Here is a 17,043-nt window from a genome sequence, read left to right on the forward strand (position 1 = left end):
CAAAAAAGTTACCACAATTTTACATTTGAGGTCACTTTAATTTCATGAATTTGTACATGGTCACAATTTTAAACATAATATTCCTATCTTAGCCAAATGACTTACCAGGTCTGTGGGACTTTCCCCATGAAGTTCCTCCCCTTCCCCTTTAAAGACAATCTGTAACCAAAATTCACATTTTCCTCAATTTGGTCAATTCTCAAGAACCATGCGAACCCATCTTGAAGTATATTCCAAAAAAAGGCATAAAATTGTAATACATTGCGCATTTTCACCCGGACGTTTTTTTCCATCTAATTCCTGAAAAACGAGATTTCACGTCATTGTATACTAGTGGGTGTGCACCTGTACGTCAACCAAATTTCTGTTCCCTTCCAGTTGATATCCTTTTCACACAATGGCCTGCATTTTGCTGCCATATCTGCCACCGTTTGTTGTAAATGATTGATCAATTGAGAATGGTTTTAGTTTGATTATACAAACTTTTGGAACATGGAACAAACTTAAAAAAAAATAAGACAGCACCAGGATTTTTAGGTACAATAGTCATATTGATGTATATTTTTTGTTAGTCTGTGTCATTTGTAACAACTGTGTAATGGCAGTACAACCTATAAGAGAATAGTCGTTTGTGAGAATCCTCTACATATATTGGAACTATGTCTATGCCGAATTAGAGCTGTTATGTGTACCACTAAACAATTGTGTTGTAGATCCTTAGTTATGTGCACAACATCCATTGCTGAAAGAAACAAATACCTCAGCATCCTTATATGCTATATTTTGACCAGTTTGTGAATTGTGAATTGCACATTTGATTCAGCGGCGGCACGGATGGTGCAGTGGGTAGCACTGCCGCCTCACAGCAAGGAGGTCCTAGGTTCGAATCCCCGTCGGCCAGGGCCTCTCTGTGCGGAGTTTGCATGTTCTCCCTGTGTCTGCGTGGGTTTCCTCCGGGTACTCCGGTTTCCTCCCACAGTCCAAAGACATGCATGTTAGGCCAATTGGAGAGTCTAAATTGCCCGTAGGCATGAGTGTGTGAGTGAATGGTACGTGTGCCCTGCGATGGACTGGCGACCTGTCCAGGGTGTATTCCTGCCTTTCGCCCAATGTATGCTGGGATAGGCTCCAGCCCCCCTGCGACCCTGATCAGGATAAGCGGGTTCAGATAATGGATGGATGGATGGACATTTGATTCAAATAAATTGAGAAATTTCACTGGGTAAATATAATACAGAGACAAGGAGCAATAACATATGAAATATACTAGAAAAGTACTCCCATTGTGGCAGCATAAAGGTAGATACACAATCATCCAAGCACTTTATTAGGAACATTTTTACTTTATTACACCTACTTATTCAGAATAGGGAAAAACTGTGATCTAAGTGACTTTCACCATGGAATTATTGTATGTGACAGACAGGGTGGTTTGAGTATCTCAGAATCTGCTGATGTGCTGGAATCAAGACAAGATACTGAAAGCTTTCATATCCATGCTAAGGAAGTGATTGAATAAACCTGACAAATTGGAAACAATTTCGAAGCCAACTGTCCAATTTGTCCCCTAAAATGGGGGGACTATGCATAAAAATGGATGTAATTCCCATAAGGGTCACCCAATATGGATGTACCATAAAGAGCCAAAAGAATAGAAAATGTACCACTGTCCAAATACTTAGGTACTGCACTGCAAGTCCCTAGGGACCTGCTAGCTTCCTTCTTCTACTACTCTGCAAAATTGGCATGCTGATTTCAGTAAGACAAGCAGGATGTGGTTGCCCTTTGTGTCTGTAACAAGCAGCAAGTAAGTACATGAAGTTCTCACAAAATGAAATGCATTAGCCAACAAAATTGAAGTAACATATAGATATGCAACCACTGTTTAGTACCACTAGAGCCAATCTTTTGCAGACTGGAGAAATTTGCCTTTGTTTCTAAAAACAGCAATCAATATGTGCTTGATTCAGAAGTAAACTTGCATTTTCACTGCCTATTAAAAATCACCCTCTCACTCAGAGACACACAGCTAAGAATGGTCCCTTTGGCAGATGCGTACGGCTGCATGATTTGTACTTTTCTGCCTGTACCTGCCTTATGCACTAAATCCAGAAGCTATACCAAATATGAATGATATGGAATTGTGATAGGCTCATTTCCATCTTGTCCTCCAGGCGCCCCATCCCCCCGCGCCCCCGACACACACACACACACACACTCACACTCACACACACACACACACTAAGGAAGCATCCTGTGGGGCGGGCGCACGACATGGATTAATATAAATACTGGCCGACTTCCTCAATCTCAACTTTACTGAAGTCACAAGGACTGTCCTCAGGTAGTCAAAGTTCTTAATATTTCCATTATTTGCGTACTTTGTGGATGGTGTTTTAATGTTTCTCCGTTGTCCGTGTCTTTACGTCTGTTCTCTTCTTTTCAGTGGCCAAATCAAAAATCGCCAAAAAACCACGCCAATAATGTCTTGGGACGCGTATATTACGAGTTTGATGGACGATGAAACAATGGACGCCGCTATCGTGGGGTGTGAATCCGGAAAAGAATCTGTTTGGGCGTCAAGCAAATGTGGAACCTTGTCATGCATCACGGTAAAGTAAAATACTTTACATCTAATCTCAATACAAAACATCATGAGGTCTTTTAACAATCTAATTATATCAAAATATTTTAGCCTCCACTTTTATTCCCGTCAATGACAATAATAGATACTGGTGTTCATCGTACTACAGAAGACATTTGTTAGTTACTTCTATCTACCATTGTATAATTTATAGCTATCGAAGATATTTGACTGGCGCATCAACTATGGCATTAACATGCACGCGGGAATACTTATTCACACGCTAACATGTCAAGTTTACCCCACTCACTGGCGAAGGGTTGTATTACAATATCTCCCCAATTTACTATATATATAAATATATATACTGTATATATATATATATATATATATATATATCAAAAAGGTCAACCCTCAGTACTTAAATGGCCCCCCCACTTCCCTAATAGATACGGCACTGCAACTCAAGTGAATTAGAAAGCTTGGCAAACACACTGCCAGATTATATATATTGATATATATTGATATATAATTTATATTATATTATATATATATATACAGTATATATATTTATATATATAGTAAATTATAATTTACTTATATATAATATATATAATATAATATATATATAATATAATATAAATTATATATCAATATAATATATTAATATATAATTTACTATATTTATATATTATATATATATATATATAAGTAAATTATATATATATATACAGTACTGTGCAGAAGTCTTAGGCACCCCTAGACTTTATTGTATATATATGTTTCTTTTTTTGTGTGTGTTAGTATAAAGAACACATTTCAGATTCCAAATATTTATTTTACAAAAGATTTAATGTTACAGAGACATTTTTGTATTTAATTTTAAAAAGTAACAAGTAAAAAAAAAAAGTAAAAGTTTACAATAGGGCGCGTCCTACAGAAGCCGGATGTCTTGTGTGGCGATGTTAACTTACTGCTTTCTGCAGTTCTTGTTGCAAGCACCAGCAACCTCAAGGATGCAGCACATTTTATCTGCTGGAACAGATGCACTTGAATATGAGTTTATTAAAGGAGTAACATGGTGGTTGGTCACACTTTCTAGGTTTTTATATGCAATCTGCTCAAGAGGGCATTGAATAAACACGATGAAAGTATTAAATATAGGCGGCACGGATGGTGCTGTGGGTTGCACTGCCGCCTCATAGCTAGTGGGTCCTGGGTTCGAATCTCGTTCGGCTGTGGCCTCTCTGTGCAGAGTCTGCATGTTCACGTGGGTTTCCTCCGGGTACTCCGGTTTCCTCCCACAGTCCAAAGACATGCAGGTTAGGCTGATTGGAGAGTCTAAATTGCCCATAGGTATGAGTGTGTGAGTGAATGGTGTGTGTGCCCTGCGATGGACTGGCGACCTGTCCAGGGTGTATTCCTGCCTTTCACCCAATGTATGCTGGGATAGGCTGCAGGGCCCCCTGTGATCCGGTTCAGGATAAGCGGGTTAAGATAATGGATGGATGGATGGAAGTATTAAATATGTCAGTTGGGGCACGTCACAGCTAATTGACAGTTCTCATTACCACGCCCAGACAGTTTGGGTGAAAATTTAGAATGGGAAAATTAGGCTTAGAAAAATACGTTTTAAAATACATTTACATGACTGAATAATCAAAAAATATATGCACATTTGTTTTATTGTTGCCGAAAGACAACTACCAAGTGTCACTTCCAACCACCATGTTACTCCTTTTAAGCACTGCATAATACAACTCACATCTTCCGAAACCCATTTCCTTTATGTGAGGGGGACATTTGTGGAAGTAACATCAGACTACATATTTTCACGGGGAAGTGAGCCGATTCCATTAAACTAATATACTCTCATAGAGTTTACAAAAGTAACGCTATATGTGATTTCAACTGAATTTGTTGTCACAACATGGTCGTTTTGGACTAAGCTTCTTGAACGATTCCTTATTTGGTCATATGGTTTTGCAAAATTTCAAACACGAGATTTAGGAAGTTGTGAAAACAGTAGCCTACCATCAGCTCACTTCCTCATAGGCCAATATCAATGGCTTTAATTGCTCATAAGGTCCTCATGGAAATGTGAGACAATGCATTTCTTTCTGTGCTACAACAAATACTCTGGCCTATGATTAATTGCAGTCATTGACCAAATTAAAGATAAAAATCTTGAATACAGGTTGGTAGGCAGTGTAGCCTACTAGATCGCATTTTTTTGCAGTTAACAAATTTGCAGGTGCTGGAATAAAGATTATTTGTCTTGCTTTTGCTAGTGTAGTGTAGTGCTTTTGCTAACCCTTTACCTCCGGCCACCAATGGACTGCTCACATATCCATAATTCATCAAAACACATTGCACAAACGTGCCAAAACTTCAGTGTCAGAGCGTGCTGGAAAGGCTTCTAAAGCTAACAAGGCTAGTCTGTAGCTTATCTCTTCTCCCTTCTCCCTTCGTACAGGAGACAAGACACTTGGCTGTCTTAATAGCTATAGTTTTACTTTCAAATCAGTCAACCTAAATGAGCAGTTACATTCCACCCTGCCAAAAAAGATGTGGTTGGTATCCATGGATCCCGCTATTTGTGGTGGGGGGATCGATACCAAATTATTATTATTATTATTATTATTATTATTATTATTATTATTATTATTATCTGTTTATTATTTCTACTTGCATTTAAAATCTTTTTCATAAGAGTTTTAGAATTTTTTAGGTGACTTTCCAAGAGCACGGGAAATTCCTTTATTATTGAAAAGTATTAGTATCGATACCAATGATACTGGCCTATTATTACTTGGTATCGAACCAGAAATTGGCAGTATCGCCCACCTCTACTTGCCATTCTCCTGCAGCCGTTGTGCGTAACTGCGTATGTTCGCATTTGTTTTGTGCACGGGCAGGGGGAGTATGCACAGCAGGGATCCTGATAACATCGCTAATAGCTGTAACTTAGCTGGTTACTGGGTAACTTATATTAGCTAGACAAATCATGCTACATAGCAAACTGCTTTGATATACAGATATACTTAGCTAGATATATAAACGCTTAGCTAGATATTATAAACGTTAGTGACCTAGCTAGCGAACAGTATTCCTCTGAGGTTTATATTAGCCAACATGTGTTTATGTTATACGTAATAAACAGAAGCCTCTCCCAAGACAATGGCACTTCCTGAGCTCAGATCAAACACAACTGAAACCCTTCTGCATCTGTTCCTAAATCGTATATTTTGTATTTGTTCCCTGCAGCCAGACGAAATTCGCAAGATATCGTGCAATGATCACAGCCCCATGTTTAGTAGTGGAGCAACCTTAGGCGGTGTGAAGTGCACACTGCTGAGGGACAAACTGCATGTCGAAGACGATAACACCATGGATTTGCGCAGCAAGGCATCGGACCAGGACCAAGACACCTACAACATCTGCATCAGCAAGTCAAACAAAGGTAAACCTCTGTCAGTCTCACAAATCTAATCACTCTCCTTATTGGCTCATTCCCCTTTCCTTTCTCCTATGTCCTTAACTATCATTCCTCTCTGCATTTCCCTTTCTGCTGCTATCCCACTTTGCTTTTTGGTGATCTCCCTTTTTCTGTCTTTAACAATGTAACTGTTACTACGTTGCTACTTGTTACACTTCAAAATCATACTTTCATGAAGCTGTAAGCCTGAAATGAACAAACCATAAATCACTAACTAGTATTTTGTTTTAATGGTCAGCATTTATATAGCACCTTTATCCAATGTGCTGTACAATTGATGCTCCACATTCACCCATTCATACACACACACTCACACACAAACGGCAATTGGCTGCCATGCAAGGCACCTACCAGCTTGTCAGGCGCATTGCTTTGATGTCATGCTCAGGGACACTTTAACACACCCAGGGTGGGATCAAACCAGCAACCCTCCGACTGGCAGATGTCTGCTCTTACTGCTTGAGCCAATGTCATCCCAGTCAATACATAGTGTCGTGGCCATACTTTTGAATGCATTTAATAATTTCTATTCATGGGAAATAATGTTCAAACAGGGGTTGATGTGCGTACAGTTATCTATCCAAAGTGAGTTAGATTTATTCTTGCATGTCTTTGGTTTTGTTTGAGTTGATTTTCATTTGCTAATAGCATGTTTCTATTCATCCTACAGCTTTGGTCATTGTAAAAGGAAAAAAGAATGTCCATGGAGGCAAAATGAACGTAAAAGCTTTTGATATGGCTAAACACCTCAAGAAATCTGGCTACTGATTCCAATCCCACCCCACTCACAAAAACCTGCTTTCGGAGAAGATTCCTGTATTCCCCCTTTCCCATCTATTTGGTTTGAGTTATGTTTTAGTCTTTTAGGTTTTCTAGCTTTTTTTCCTTTGGTCCCTTGGAAAAATCACCTATACTGGAAAATAAAAAGATGGAATCTACTAAAATTATATTCTTTGTATGTGGATTTTATTTATTTATATGCTCTGTGACCACTTTATTAGGTAGACCAGCTTGTTAATTCAAATTAATCAGGCAATCATGCAGCAGCAACTAAATGCATAAAAGCATGCAGACATCATCAAGAGGTTTAGCTGTTTTTCAGACCGAATCTCAGAAAATGTTAGAAATGTGATTTAAGTGACTTGACCATGGAATGATTGTTACTACCAAAATGGTTGGTAAATGGTTGGCATTTATATAGCGCCTTTATCCCAAGCGCTGTACAATTGATGCTTCTCATTCACCCATTCATACACACACCAACGGCGATTGGCTGCCATGCAAGGTGCCGACCAGCTCGTCAGGAGCATTTGGGGGTTAGGTGTCTTGCTCAGGGACACTTTGACACAGCCCAGGCGGGGGATCGAACCGGCAAACCCCCATGTGACTGACACTACCAGACCGGGTAGTTTGAGTATCTCAGAAACTGCTGATATCCTGTCTCTAGAGTTTGCAGAGAATGATGCGAAAAACAGTTTACCATAAACATTTTTGCATGCATACACATTTTGCAATCTTCTGAAAAATGTAACTATGGGTATGTGATCATTTGGACCACTGATGGTTTTAAAAAATAATTTATCTGGACTTAAATAAGAATATAGACTACCTAACTTAATCTAAGTTTATGCTTCTTCCTAGGGTTTAAGTTACATATACTGGTCCTGGTAAAGTCCCCTCCAAAGGTATTGGAACAGCAAGGTCAATTATTTTATTTTTTCTATACACTGAAGACAACTGAGTTTGAGGTCAAAAGATGTACATGAGATGACAGATCTGAATTTAAGCTTTTATTTCCTTGTTGCATGACATTACATTAATGACATTTGGCAGACGCTCAAAATCCAAGTGACATACAGTTGCTTATACTAAGCAGAAGACAATCCTCCCCTGGAGCAATGCAGGGTTAAGGGCCCAACGGTTGTTCGCGGATCTTATTGTGGCTACAAAGGGATTCAAACCACCGACCTTGCGGGTCCCAGTCATGTACCTTAACCACGATGCTACAGGCCGCCCTTTTTTTTTTTCCATCTAGATTTGTTAAACAATGTAGAACACCCACTTTTTAGGAAGTATTGGAACATGTGACTGACAGGTGTTTTTGTTGATTGATTGGTTGAACAGTTTAACAGTTCTGAATGTCTTGGTTTTAGCCTTGGGTTTTGCCTCAAAACCACAAAACATCAGTGACATCACAAGCAATCTCCACAGGGCAGGGGTGAAGGTATCTCCATCAACCGTTCAAAGAAGAAATATAGAGGCCATACCACAAGATGCAAACCACTCATCAGTAGTAAGAATCAGAAGGTGAGATTATAATTTACAAAGAAGTACAGAGATGAGCCACAGGTTCTGGAACAGTTTTATGGACAAATGAGACCAAGATTAACCTCTACCAAAATTATGGAAAGGCTACAGTGTGGAGAAAGAAGGGATCTGCTCATGATCCAAAACATACAAGCTTATCTGTGAAGTGTCATGGCTTGGGCTTACATGGCTTACATGGCTGCTTCTGGGGTGGGCTCACTAATCTTTATTCATTATGTACTTTTGGAGGGGACTGTATATTCGCAGTTGGACATAACCCATGAAAAGAGAGACACTGTACTTAACTTTTAGAAGGTCTGGCTGTATGCTGTGTTCTTGTGTCTGTGTGATCTTGTGTCTGTCATGTCTTCACACATCTATAAGCAATTGTAGAGTTCTTACCCCCGTTCGGGATATTTAATAAAAAAAAGTTATGAATATCATAATTCATAAAGTACCTAAATGGTAATAAGATTGACACTTGTGCGCCCTCTAGTGGAATTGTAGACTTGTATTCATAAAGTTGGCAAAGTTGGCACACTGAAAGTTCCCTTTGAAAAAACAAATTGTGTAAAAAGGCTATTAAGATTGAGCACTTTGTTTGAGAGTGAGTAACAATTTAATAACACTCAGAGTATGCTGGACCAATGTATTTTTTCACAATAATGCTCTGACCCACATCATACACCTCAGATTGTAGAGGATTTATAGATAAGATTTTGTCCTAAGGGCAGTAGTTTAACCTTAACTAGTGTTTGCACTACATTTGCAAAACTGCTAGAGAGAGGGAGAGAGAACAGGGAGAGAGAGAGAGAGAAAGAACGAAAGTACATGCAAAGGAGAATAGTTTTGATAGCTCACAAAACGACAGTGTTAGATAACTCTGTGTCTTGACCTCTGGCTATGGAGACAGCAAAGTTTTCTCAGACGATAGGTCTGGAGGTCCGAGGGCTGATAATCATTGGGAGGAGATGTTAATTTTAGCCACATGGTAAAGGGTAGGGGTGCATGAGACAGGGAGAGTGGGGGTGCCCTTTAAGTTCAACTCAAAGCCAGTGTCACATTTCCTTGCTTGGGTGAACTCTGACCTTTATTGACTGTCCAGAGGTCTGCAGGGGAGAGTCGGGTAAGTTCATCACAATAACATGTGTAAAACACATTGCCAAACATTTATATTTGAAATACACATAAAAAATAAAAAAAAAGATTCAGTTTAATTTTCAAATAATATTCATGTTGATTCATGTTTTTTCTTGCTTTTAGAATGGCATGGGCATTGGTTTTGAAAATACAAAAACAAAGAAGTAATACAAAAACATTTTACAACATAGCCCTCAAACCACCAGCCCAGGTTTGCAAAAGAAAATGGAATTTGTAGATGGTCCCTAAAGCCTTTACCATATCAGGAGATGGTCTTCAGAGAACACCTATAAATGGTGGGGGAGAACAAGCAGTGAACACTTTGAAGTCAGCTGGATAGTTGGACAGACGTCTAAGCCAACCACACTCAGCTCGGGTAAATAGATTTTTCAAGATTTATTTTGAATTCAACGCTAGTTTAACTATTTAAGCGCATTAGTTTTGTGTGTAAACAGTTGTATATACACAACTAGCCTGATGTTGAAAATGAACGAGCAGCCATGCACTAACTCTGTGATAAAGTTACTGGAAGTTACTGCAGTACCTGTATTTTCAGTTTACTCAAAAAAATCAATTAAAGATTATTCAGGAAAACCTGAAACTTTTAATCACATGAAAATTGTATTGGCCTTTTCTATTGATATTTCTGGAGGGTACATTTGAGGTCAAGATTCAGATTAGATGACCTCCAGCATATGTGTATACAATGGAATGAAAGGCTAAATTGAATTATTTGCATCTGTCTATGCTTGTAAATGGTGTTGCTGCTCATTTTCATATCTAGAATATAATGCACATGCATGGTTTAGAGATATTATATATCAACCAACAGTGGCTATATTAGGTTTAAAAACAATAAGTCATGTTGCACAATTGTCTGAACCGTTCCCTCAACAAGCACATGAATGGACAAAGTTCAGTTACAACACACATGTACTGAACGCAATATCAGCTGCCTCAGAACCTTTAATATTGCTCAGCTTCCCTTGACAGAAAGCTGAAATGAGATTACTGCAGGAGCAGGTGAACTTCTTCAGGTGAACAGAATATCTATGGGAGCACAGGGTTATTTGTCAGTTAAAATATTCTGAACTAGGTCTTTCTTTCTTTCTTTTTTTACAAATGTATTTATCTAAAGATAAGTAAGTTATTTTCCAAAAATGAGGACAAATGGCATTTTAGATTAGTAATTTAGTTTAGAAGTACAGGAAGGATAAGATGGCTCTCTGCCCACGCCATTTAAAGAATAATCATTGTGGAAAGTGCAAATGATATTGTAAATCAAATATCATAAAGGCTACTTAATTTCAAGATTACCTTCAGGTTTATTTATGTCCCTGTTAAACATCAGTGATGATTATGATTTGCAAATTAAACATGCGTCAATATCACAAAAACACTGAGCAAATGTTAGTTGTTTGCAGTAATCATTGAGAAAAATAGTGTGGCTTTTCCATATGTGTATGCATGTATGTGTGTGTGGGGGTAGGGGCTGAGTTCCTCAACGGTCACAGACAGTGTAAGTTGCATGTAGCTTTAGGTCACTACTAAAATCCCATCACCTTGTCCTTCCTCTCTTTCGATATTAAAGGTCAGCTCTTAATATACCAGGAAGTGCTGTATCAGCAGGTTGGAGAGTGCAGAGATATGCTGGTAACTGTGATCCCGCCCTCTGGCCCCTTCATTGTGAAAGAGGAGCTGGTAACTCAGTGACCATAAGGGCAGAAGAGGTTGGACACAGTGTAGCAAATCGTTAGAATTTCTGCTGCTGACGTCCATGTCTATGGTGTGACGCAAATTATATCCCAGTTCAGGCTTTTGAATGAAAGATTGCTCATTGCGTGCTATGAAACTAGTCCTGTCCCACCATCAGCAAATACACCCATCAATGCAGTCAGTGTCCAACTGCAGGAAGCAAATGACACACAAAAAGATGGGTCCTTTTAAATGTAGAAAACCACATCTTAAAACTGTACCAGCTACTGAGAATTCATTAAGGGGCATGGCCAAGTACAATATTCAAAAGACTGAAAGCTAAAATTATTTATCACAATGGGGAGTATACAATGGTCATGTATAATGGTATTAGCTGTGTTGAAAAGATCAGCATAAACTCACAAATAGCCCCTTAATTAAGCAGATCAGTTCCTGATATTCCATGTGTTGAAGGCCTTTGTGGTGTAGTATCCCTGATATAAAAATATTGGCCCACTGCACGTCTGCCAAGTTGTAACACTGTAATACTGTACTGACACACCCACAATCGCGGCAGATTTCCACAGAAAGGTCATCCATCTGTCACAGAAAGATCAGAGTTCAAGGGATGGCTTGAGAAGGTCAGACAGAGTTATTATGATTTGTATGATCCCCTCCCCCACCCCAGTTTTAAATGATGAGATTTCAGGCCTCTGAGGTTAGTACAGAAGGACTTCAACTCAGTGAGCACTTTATTAATGCATAAAAGCATGCAGACATGGTCAAGAGGTTCTGCTGTTTTTCAGACCGAATGTCAGAATGGGGGAAGAAATGTGATCTAATTGACTTTGACCGTTGAATGATTGTTGGTGCCTCTCGCATTAACAATGTATTTCTGCCCACAGAACTGCTGCTCATTGGATATTTTTTGCTTTTCGCACAATGCTCTCGAAACTGTTGTGTGTGAAAATCCCAGGAGATCAGCAGTTTCTCAGATACTCAAACCACTTCGTCTGGCACTAACAATCATTCCACGGTCAAAGTCACTTGGATCACATTCCTTCCCCATTCTGACATTTGCTCTGAAAAACAGCTGAACCTCTTGACCATATCTGCATGCTTTTATACATTTAGATGCTACCATATGATTGGCTGATTCAATATTTGCATTAACAGATTGGTGTACAGGTCTACCTAATAGGGATTGTTCACTGAGTGTATATGTGTACAGTATGTGTGTTGGAGGGCACATGATAGAAGGCAGCAGAATGATAGAATGTAAAAGCCTGCATGGGTGAGGTATTTCTACCCGCCTCAAACTCCTATTGATATTAAGACTATTAATAACCTTCCTTAGAGAGCAATGCAGACCAAGTGGCTAAACTCGTCTAAAGAGGTTATCTGAGGACATGGTTGCTATTTTGGCCTGTGGGAATTGTAATAGAGTGTAGTAGAGTATGAGACCTGAACAGATTACATTTGCACTGTGCTTTCCCTAAATTCTCAGATTGCCCTTCTCCCATTGACCTCCAGTGACATCACTGTGATGTGATTGGCATCTTTTTGCCCACCGTTTGGGTTTGAAAAACACCACAATCGATTGTGTAGTCAGGGGTGGTGTGGATAGAGGGAGAAAAGGAGCCACAGCAGTAATGGCTTGTCAGTGGCTTGCAAATACAGGTGAATGCTGTACAAATGGCTGGGTTCACGTTCTTATGACATAGTAGTGTATCTATGGTCTCCATACATATAAATTCGTACTAATACCCCACCTTTCTACTGCCCACTGTCCCCCTCTCTATCTCTTTCTCCTCAGTCAAGATGTCCATCACAAAGATCCACGCCCGTGAGATCCTCGATTCCAGAGGAAACCCCACTGTGGAGGTGGACCTCTACACAGCCAAAGGTGAAATACAAACACACACACACACACACACACTTGTTAAGACGCTATACCACACCACTCAATTTCTTCACTGCTGGCCACCTGTCTGACCCTGCATTCTGTGTCTCTCTATCACTGCCAGGACGCTTTAGGGCTGCTGTGCCCAGCGGTGCATCCACAGGTGTCCATGAGGCTCTGGAGCTGAGAGACGGTGACAAGTCTCGTTACCTGGGCAAAGGTGAGAGAAACCCAGGCCCAGCACTGGGGGGGATATACAGCCTGCTAATATATGGACTATGGTTTTTTTTTAATATGTATGTTTGCGATACTAAGTGGTGCTGTCTAATTTCAAGGTACACTGAAAGCTGTTGATCATGTCAACAAGGATATTGCCCCAAAGCTTATTGAGAAGGTCAGTCTATAAGCATATATTGTATCTGTATTGCAGACATGGACAGATACTCTACTGTACTGTAATCTCTCTCTTCCTGAGCAGAAGCTGAGTGTGGTTGAGCAGGAGAAGATCGACCAGTTCATGCTGGAGCTGGACGGAACTGAGAACAAGTGTGAGCATAACTGCCGTCTCCAGAAGTTCTTAACTGCATGCTGCCTTCACAGATGCATTAGTTCTTGTCCTTCACATATGCATTAGCTGCTCACATGTCAATGTCCCTTTGTTGACTCAGACAACAAACAATGTTCAAGCTTTGGTTTACAGGTACCCATTGTCTTGGAATTATTTAACCACAGCTATCAAGTCACATAAGTAGATTTGACTTCCTCACTGAAGCGACTTGCAAATTATGTTTTTGTTTTTTTTATACCATGCATGATGCCACAATGCTCAATGACACATTCACCCTATATCCCCTGCAACAGCTAAGTTTGGTGCCAATGCCATCCTGGGCGTTTCTCTGGCTGTGTGCAAGGCTGGCGCGGCAGAGAAGGGTGTGCCTCTGTACCGCCACATCGCTGACCTTGCTGGGCACAAAGACGTGATCCTGCCCGTGCCTGTGAGTACTAGTGTGTGTGTGTGTGTGTGTGTTTGGTAAGTCATGAGAGCCAGGACATCTTTGAATTAAATGGAGAGAGGAGATAAGCCCATAGACCCAGTTTCAGAGACACATATTAAGCCTAGTCCTAGACTAAATTACATTTTGAATGGAGATTCTCAATTTCAATTTATTCCAGGACTACGGGTAATCTGTCTGTCAAACCAGCTGTTAATGTAATAGTTCTTATATATACACATTATGCCACATTTCATCCTGTTGTTACTCAAGAGGATTCCTTCGATTAGTCGCACATAGGTTTCAGAACCAATGTTTATGGATGACTCTTTATGGATGGCTCTCTCTCCCTCAGGCCTTCAATGTCATTAATGGTGGATCCCATGCTGGGAACAAGCTGGCCATGCAGGAGTTCATGATCCTGCCTGTTGGTGCTGCCAACTTCCATGAGGCCATGCGCATTGGTGCCGAGGTCTACCACAACCTGAAGTCTGTCATCAAGGGAAAATATGGCAAGGATGCCACCAATGTGGGAGATGAGGGTGGCTTTGCCCCCAACATCCTGGAGAACAATGAGGGTGAGTGGCAATACTACTCAGTTTTGGGGGCAATCAGACTGCAGTCCAGAGAAAAAATTGTTGCAGTTTCTTGTTGTGATTAATGCCCTTCTTGTAAATGTACTACTTTTAGTGAAGCATTATATTAACTATTTTCATTAGTTTTAAGAGTACTCGTTGAGAACGATCCTCTCTCTCTCTCCCTATATCCAGCCCTGGAGCTGTTGAAGTCTGCCATCGAGAAGGCCGGATATCCCGACAAGATCATCATTGGTATGGATGTCGCTGCATCTGAGTTCTACAGAAGTGGCAAATATGACTTGGACTTCAAGTCCCCCGATGACCCTGCCCGCCACATCTCAGGGGAAAAGTTGGGAGACTTGTACAAGAGCTTCATCAAGAACTATCCAGGTACTGGGCACAGGACCATATGCATATGTCCCCTCTTTTATGGCACAACAAACACAGCAACTGTACATCTCCAAGTCAGTTTACATCATTCAATTTTATCTTTCATCATCTTTCACCTAATCTATCCTCATTTCTGTTTAACATCATGCTAACAGTGCAGTCCATCGAAGACCCCTTTGACCAGGATGACTGGGAAGAATGGGGCAAGTTCACAGGCGCTGTGGACATCCAGGTGGTGGGAGATGACTTGACTGTGACCAACCCCAAGCGCATCCAGCAGGCTGTGGAGAAGAAGGCCTGCAACTGCCTGCTGCTCAAGGTCAACCAGATTGGCTCTGTCACAGAATCCATCAAGGCGTGAGTATCAGAGACCCGAGAGCCTGCCCATTGAGCCGAGCATGAAATATGATAGCTATCATTTAGGCAGAAGTGTTACCAACCATAGAAGCCATTCAGGCATAATGATCAGATGGCATAGGGTCAGGCATGAGGATCGGATACCAGAGAAAGCGCATGCCACAGGATTCGTCCAGTTTTGGTAGGGAGGGGTGACACGTATTGTAATGTGATGGCTGTGTTGCAGGTGCAAGCTGGCCCAGACCAATGGCTGGGGAGTAATGGTCAGCCACCGTTCTGGAGAGACAGAAGATACCTTTATCGCTGACCTGGTCGTTGGATTGTGCACAGGACAGGTACCTCTACCACACCTCCTCTCATCAGACATCCATTACATTTGAGTGACAGCTGCTGGCCTGCCTCTACATCTATCTGACACTTATGCATCTCTGCCCTGGGCACAGATCAAGACTGGTGCACCATGCAGGTCAGAGCGACTGGCAAAATACAACCAGTTGATGAGGTGAGTTCAGTGGAAGGTGTCTGTTTGAATGGAATAAAGTTAATGACTTGAAGGAAGAAAAAAAACTTTTTTTAGCCCTGTAATGTCCAGAGTGCTAAATGTGCAGATTTGACTGACAAGTCAGTAGTATCCAAATAAAAACTGCAGCAAGCCACACATCCAATGACTTGAGGCAACACGTGCAGAAGGTCTGTAACCTTTGAGGTGTTGACAGTTGTCCTTATACTTCCATTTTTTGCAGAATTGAGGAGGAGCTTGGAGACAAAGCCAAGTTTGCTGGAAAAGATTTCCGTCATCCCAAGATCAATTAAACAACTGGCCCCTTCTCCCCAGTTCTCCTCATCTACAATGGCTGTCCACCTCCTTCCTCCCTTTCCCTCAGACTCCCTCATCTTCAAATGAAACAGGGGATAGAGGGCAAGGAGGACTGGGAAGGTCAAGAAATTAGCCATCACTCTGATTTGAAGAAATTCCATTTTCCACTTGTTGCCTTGAGCTGTATTACCAGAGGTGCTGTTGATGCAACACAAAATAAAAACATCCCTGTTTATATCTTATTTGTTGCTGGTCTTTCTAACCTCAGCTTCCTGGCATGAAGATGAATCCATGATGCCAGATCACAATGACCAGAGACAAGTGGGACCTAGTTTTATATCAGTGGCTGTATCTGTTTCTGGATTTCAGACCAACTTTTGCTCTTAATTATTTAATTAGCCCAATTATTTATGTGTTTATCGGCACATTCCATGATACATACACCAGCAGATAAATGTTCTTGTCTTGCCGCATTTTATTGTGATCTAATTTCCGAATTCATCGGTCATCATGCATACGGCTAATTCGCTAATTGAGCCAGCAGATGGCAGAAAAATCATGCATAGACACCGGCCCTCCAGGAATGGAGGAGTTGCCCATCCCGGGCCTACAGGATATTCTGAAACCGTTTGTTACTGTAAGGAGTGCCTCAATTACCTCAGTGAATCATAAAATTATGACAAGGGTATCCAGTCTTATTTGGGGTAAGTGCAATTTTTTATTTTTGCCCAGAACCTGACAAATCATGGTCTTCGTTCAGAACAGCTGAATCAGGTTTTAC

The 17,043-nt window shown here is 40.6% G+C and overlaps 2 protein-coding genes across 2 annotated transcripts; both read left to right on the top strand.

Annotated features, from left to right (window-relative positions):
• The first annotated feature begins 2,195 nt into the window (after positions 1-2,195).
• Positions 2,196-7,030, top strand: LOC133125294 (profilin-2-like). The gene is made up of 4 exons (XM_061237115.1): positions 2,196-2,344; positions 2,447-2,612; positions 5,852-6,047; positions 6,754-7,030. The coding sequence occupies exons 2-4, from the start codon at positions 2,484-2,486 to the stop codon at positions 6,849-6,851; spliced, it is 423 nt and encodes a 140-aa protein (XP_061093099.1). The 5' UTR covers positions 2,196-2,344; positions 2,447-2,483; the 3' UTR covers positions 6,852-7,030.
• Positions 7,031-9,836: 2,806 nt separating this feature from the next.
• Positions 9,837-16,499, top strand: eno3 (enolase 3, (beta, muscle)). Its single transcript, XM_061234655.1, has 12 exons — positions 9,837-9,906; positions 13,042-13,131; positions 13,253-13,348; positions 13,464-13,522; positions 13,607-13,676; positions 13,990-14,123; positions 14,476-14,698; positions 14,891-15,088; positions 15,244-15,445; positions 15,672-15,780; positions 15,889-15,947; positions 16,189-16,499. The coding sequence occupies exons 2-12, from the start codon at positions 13,047-13,049 to the stop codon at positions 16,256-16,258; spliced, it is 1,305 nt and encodes a 434-aa protein (XP_061090639.1). The 5' UTR covers positions 9,837-9,906; positions 13,042-13,046; the 3' UTR covers positions 16,259-16,499.
• Positions 16,500-17,043: the final 544 nt, after the last annotated feature.

The sequence above is a fragment of the Conger conger genome, chromosome 3 (assembly GCF_963514075.1).
Source record: "Conger conger chromosome 3, fConCon1.1, whole genome shotgun sequence".
NCBI lineage: Eukaryota > Metazoa > Chordata > Actinopteri > Anguilliformes > Congridae > Conger > Conger conger.

Excerpts from the sequence above, each read along its gene's own strand:
- eno3 (XM_061234655.1), top strand. The coding sequence starts at position 13,047 with ATGTCCATCACAAAGATCCACGCCCGTGAGATCCTCGATTCCAGAGGA. Across the intron at positions 13,677-13,989 it reads GGACGGAACTGAGAACAAGT|CTAAGTTTGGTGCCAATGCC; the intron begins GTGAGCATAACT and ends CCCCTGCAACAG. Across the intron at positions 15,089-15,243 it reads CTTCATCAAGAACTATCCAG|TGCAGTCCATCGAAGACCCC; the intron begins GTACTGGGCACA and ends TCATGCTAACAG.
- LOC133125294 (XM_061237115.1), top strand. The coding sequence starts at position 2,484 with ATGTCTTGGGACGCGTATATTACGAGTTTGATGGACGATGAAACAATG. Across the intron at positions 2,613-5,851 it reads GAACCTTGTCATGCATCACG|CCAGACGAAATTCGCAAGAT; the intron begins GTAAAGTAAAAT and ends TGTTCCCTGCAG. Across the intron at positions 6,048-6,753 it reads CATCAGCAAGTCAAACAAAG|CTTTGGTCATTGTAAAAGGA; the intron begins GTAAACCTCTGT and ends TTCATCCTACAG.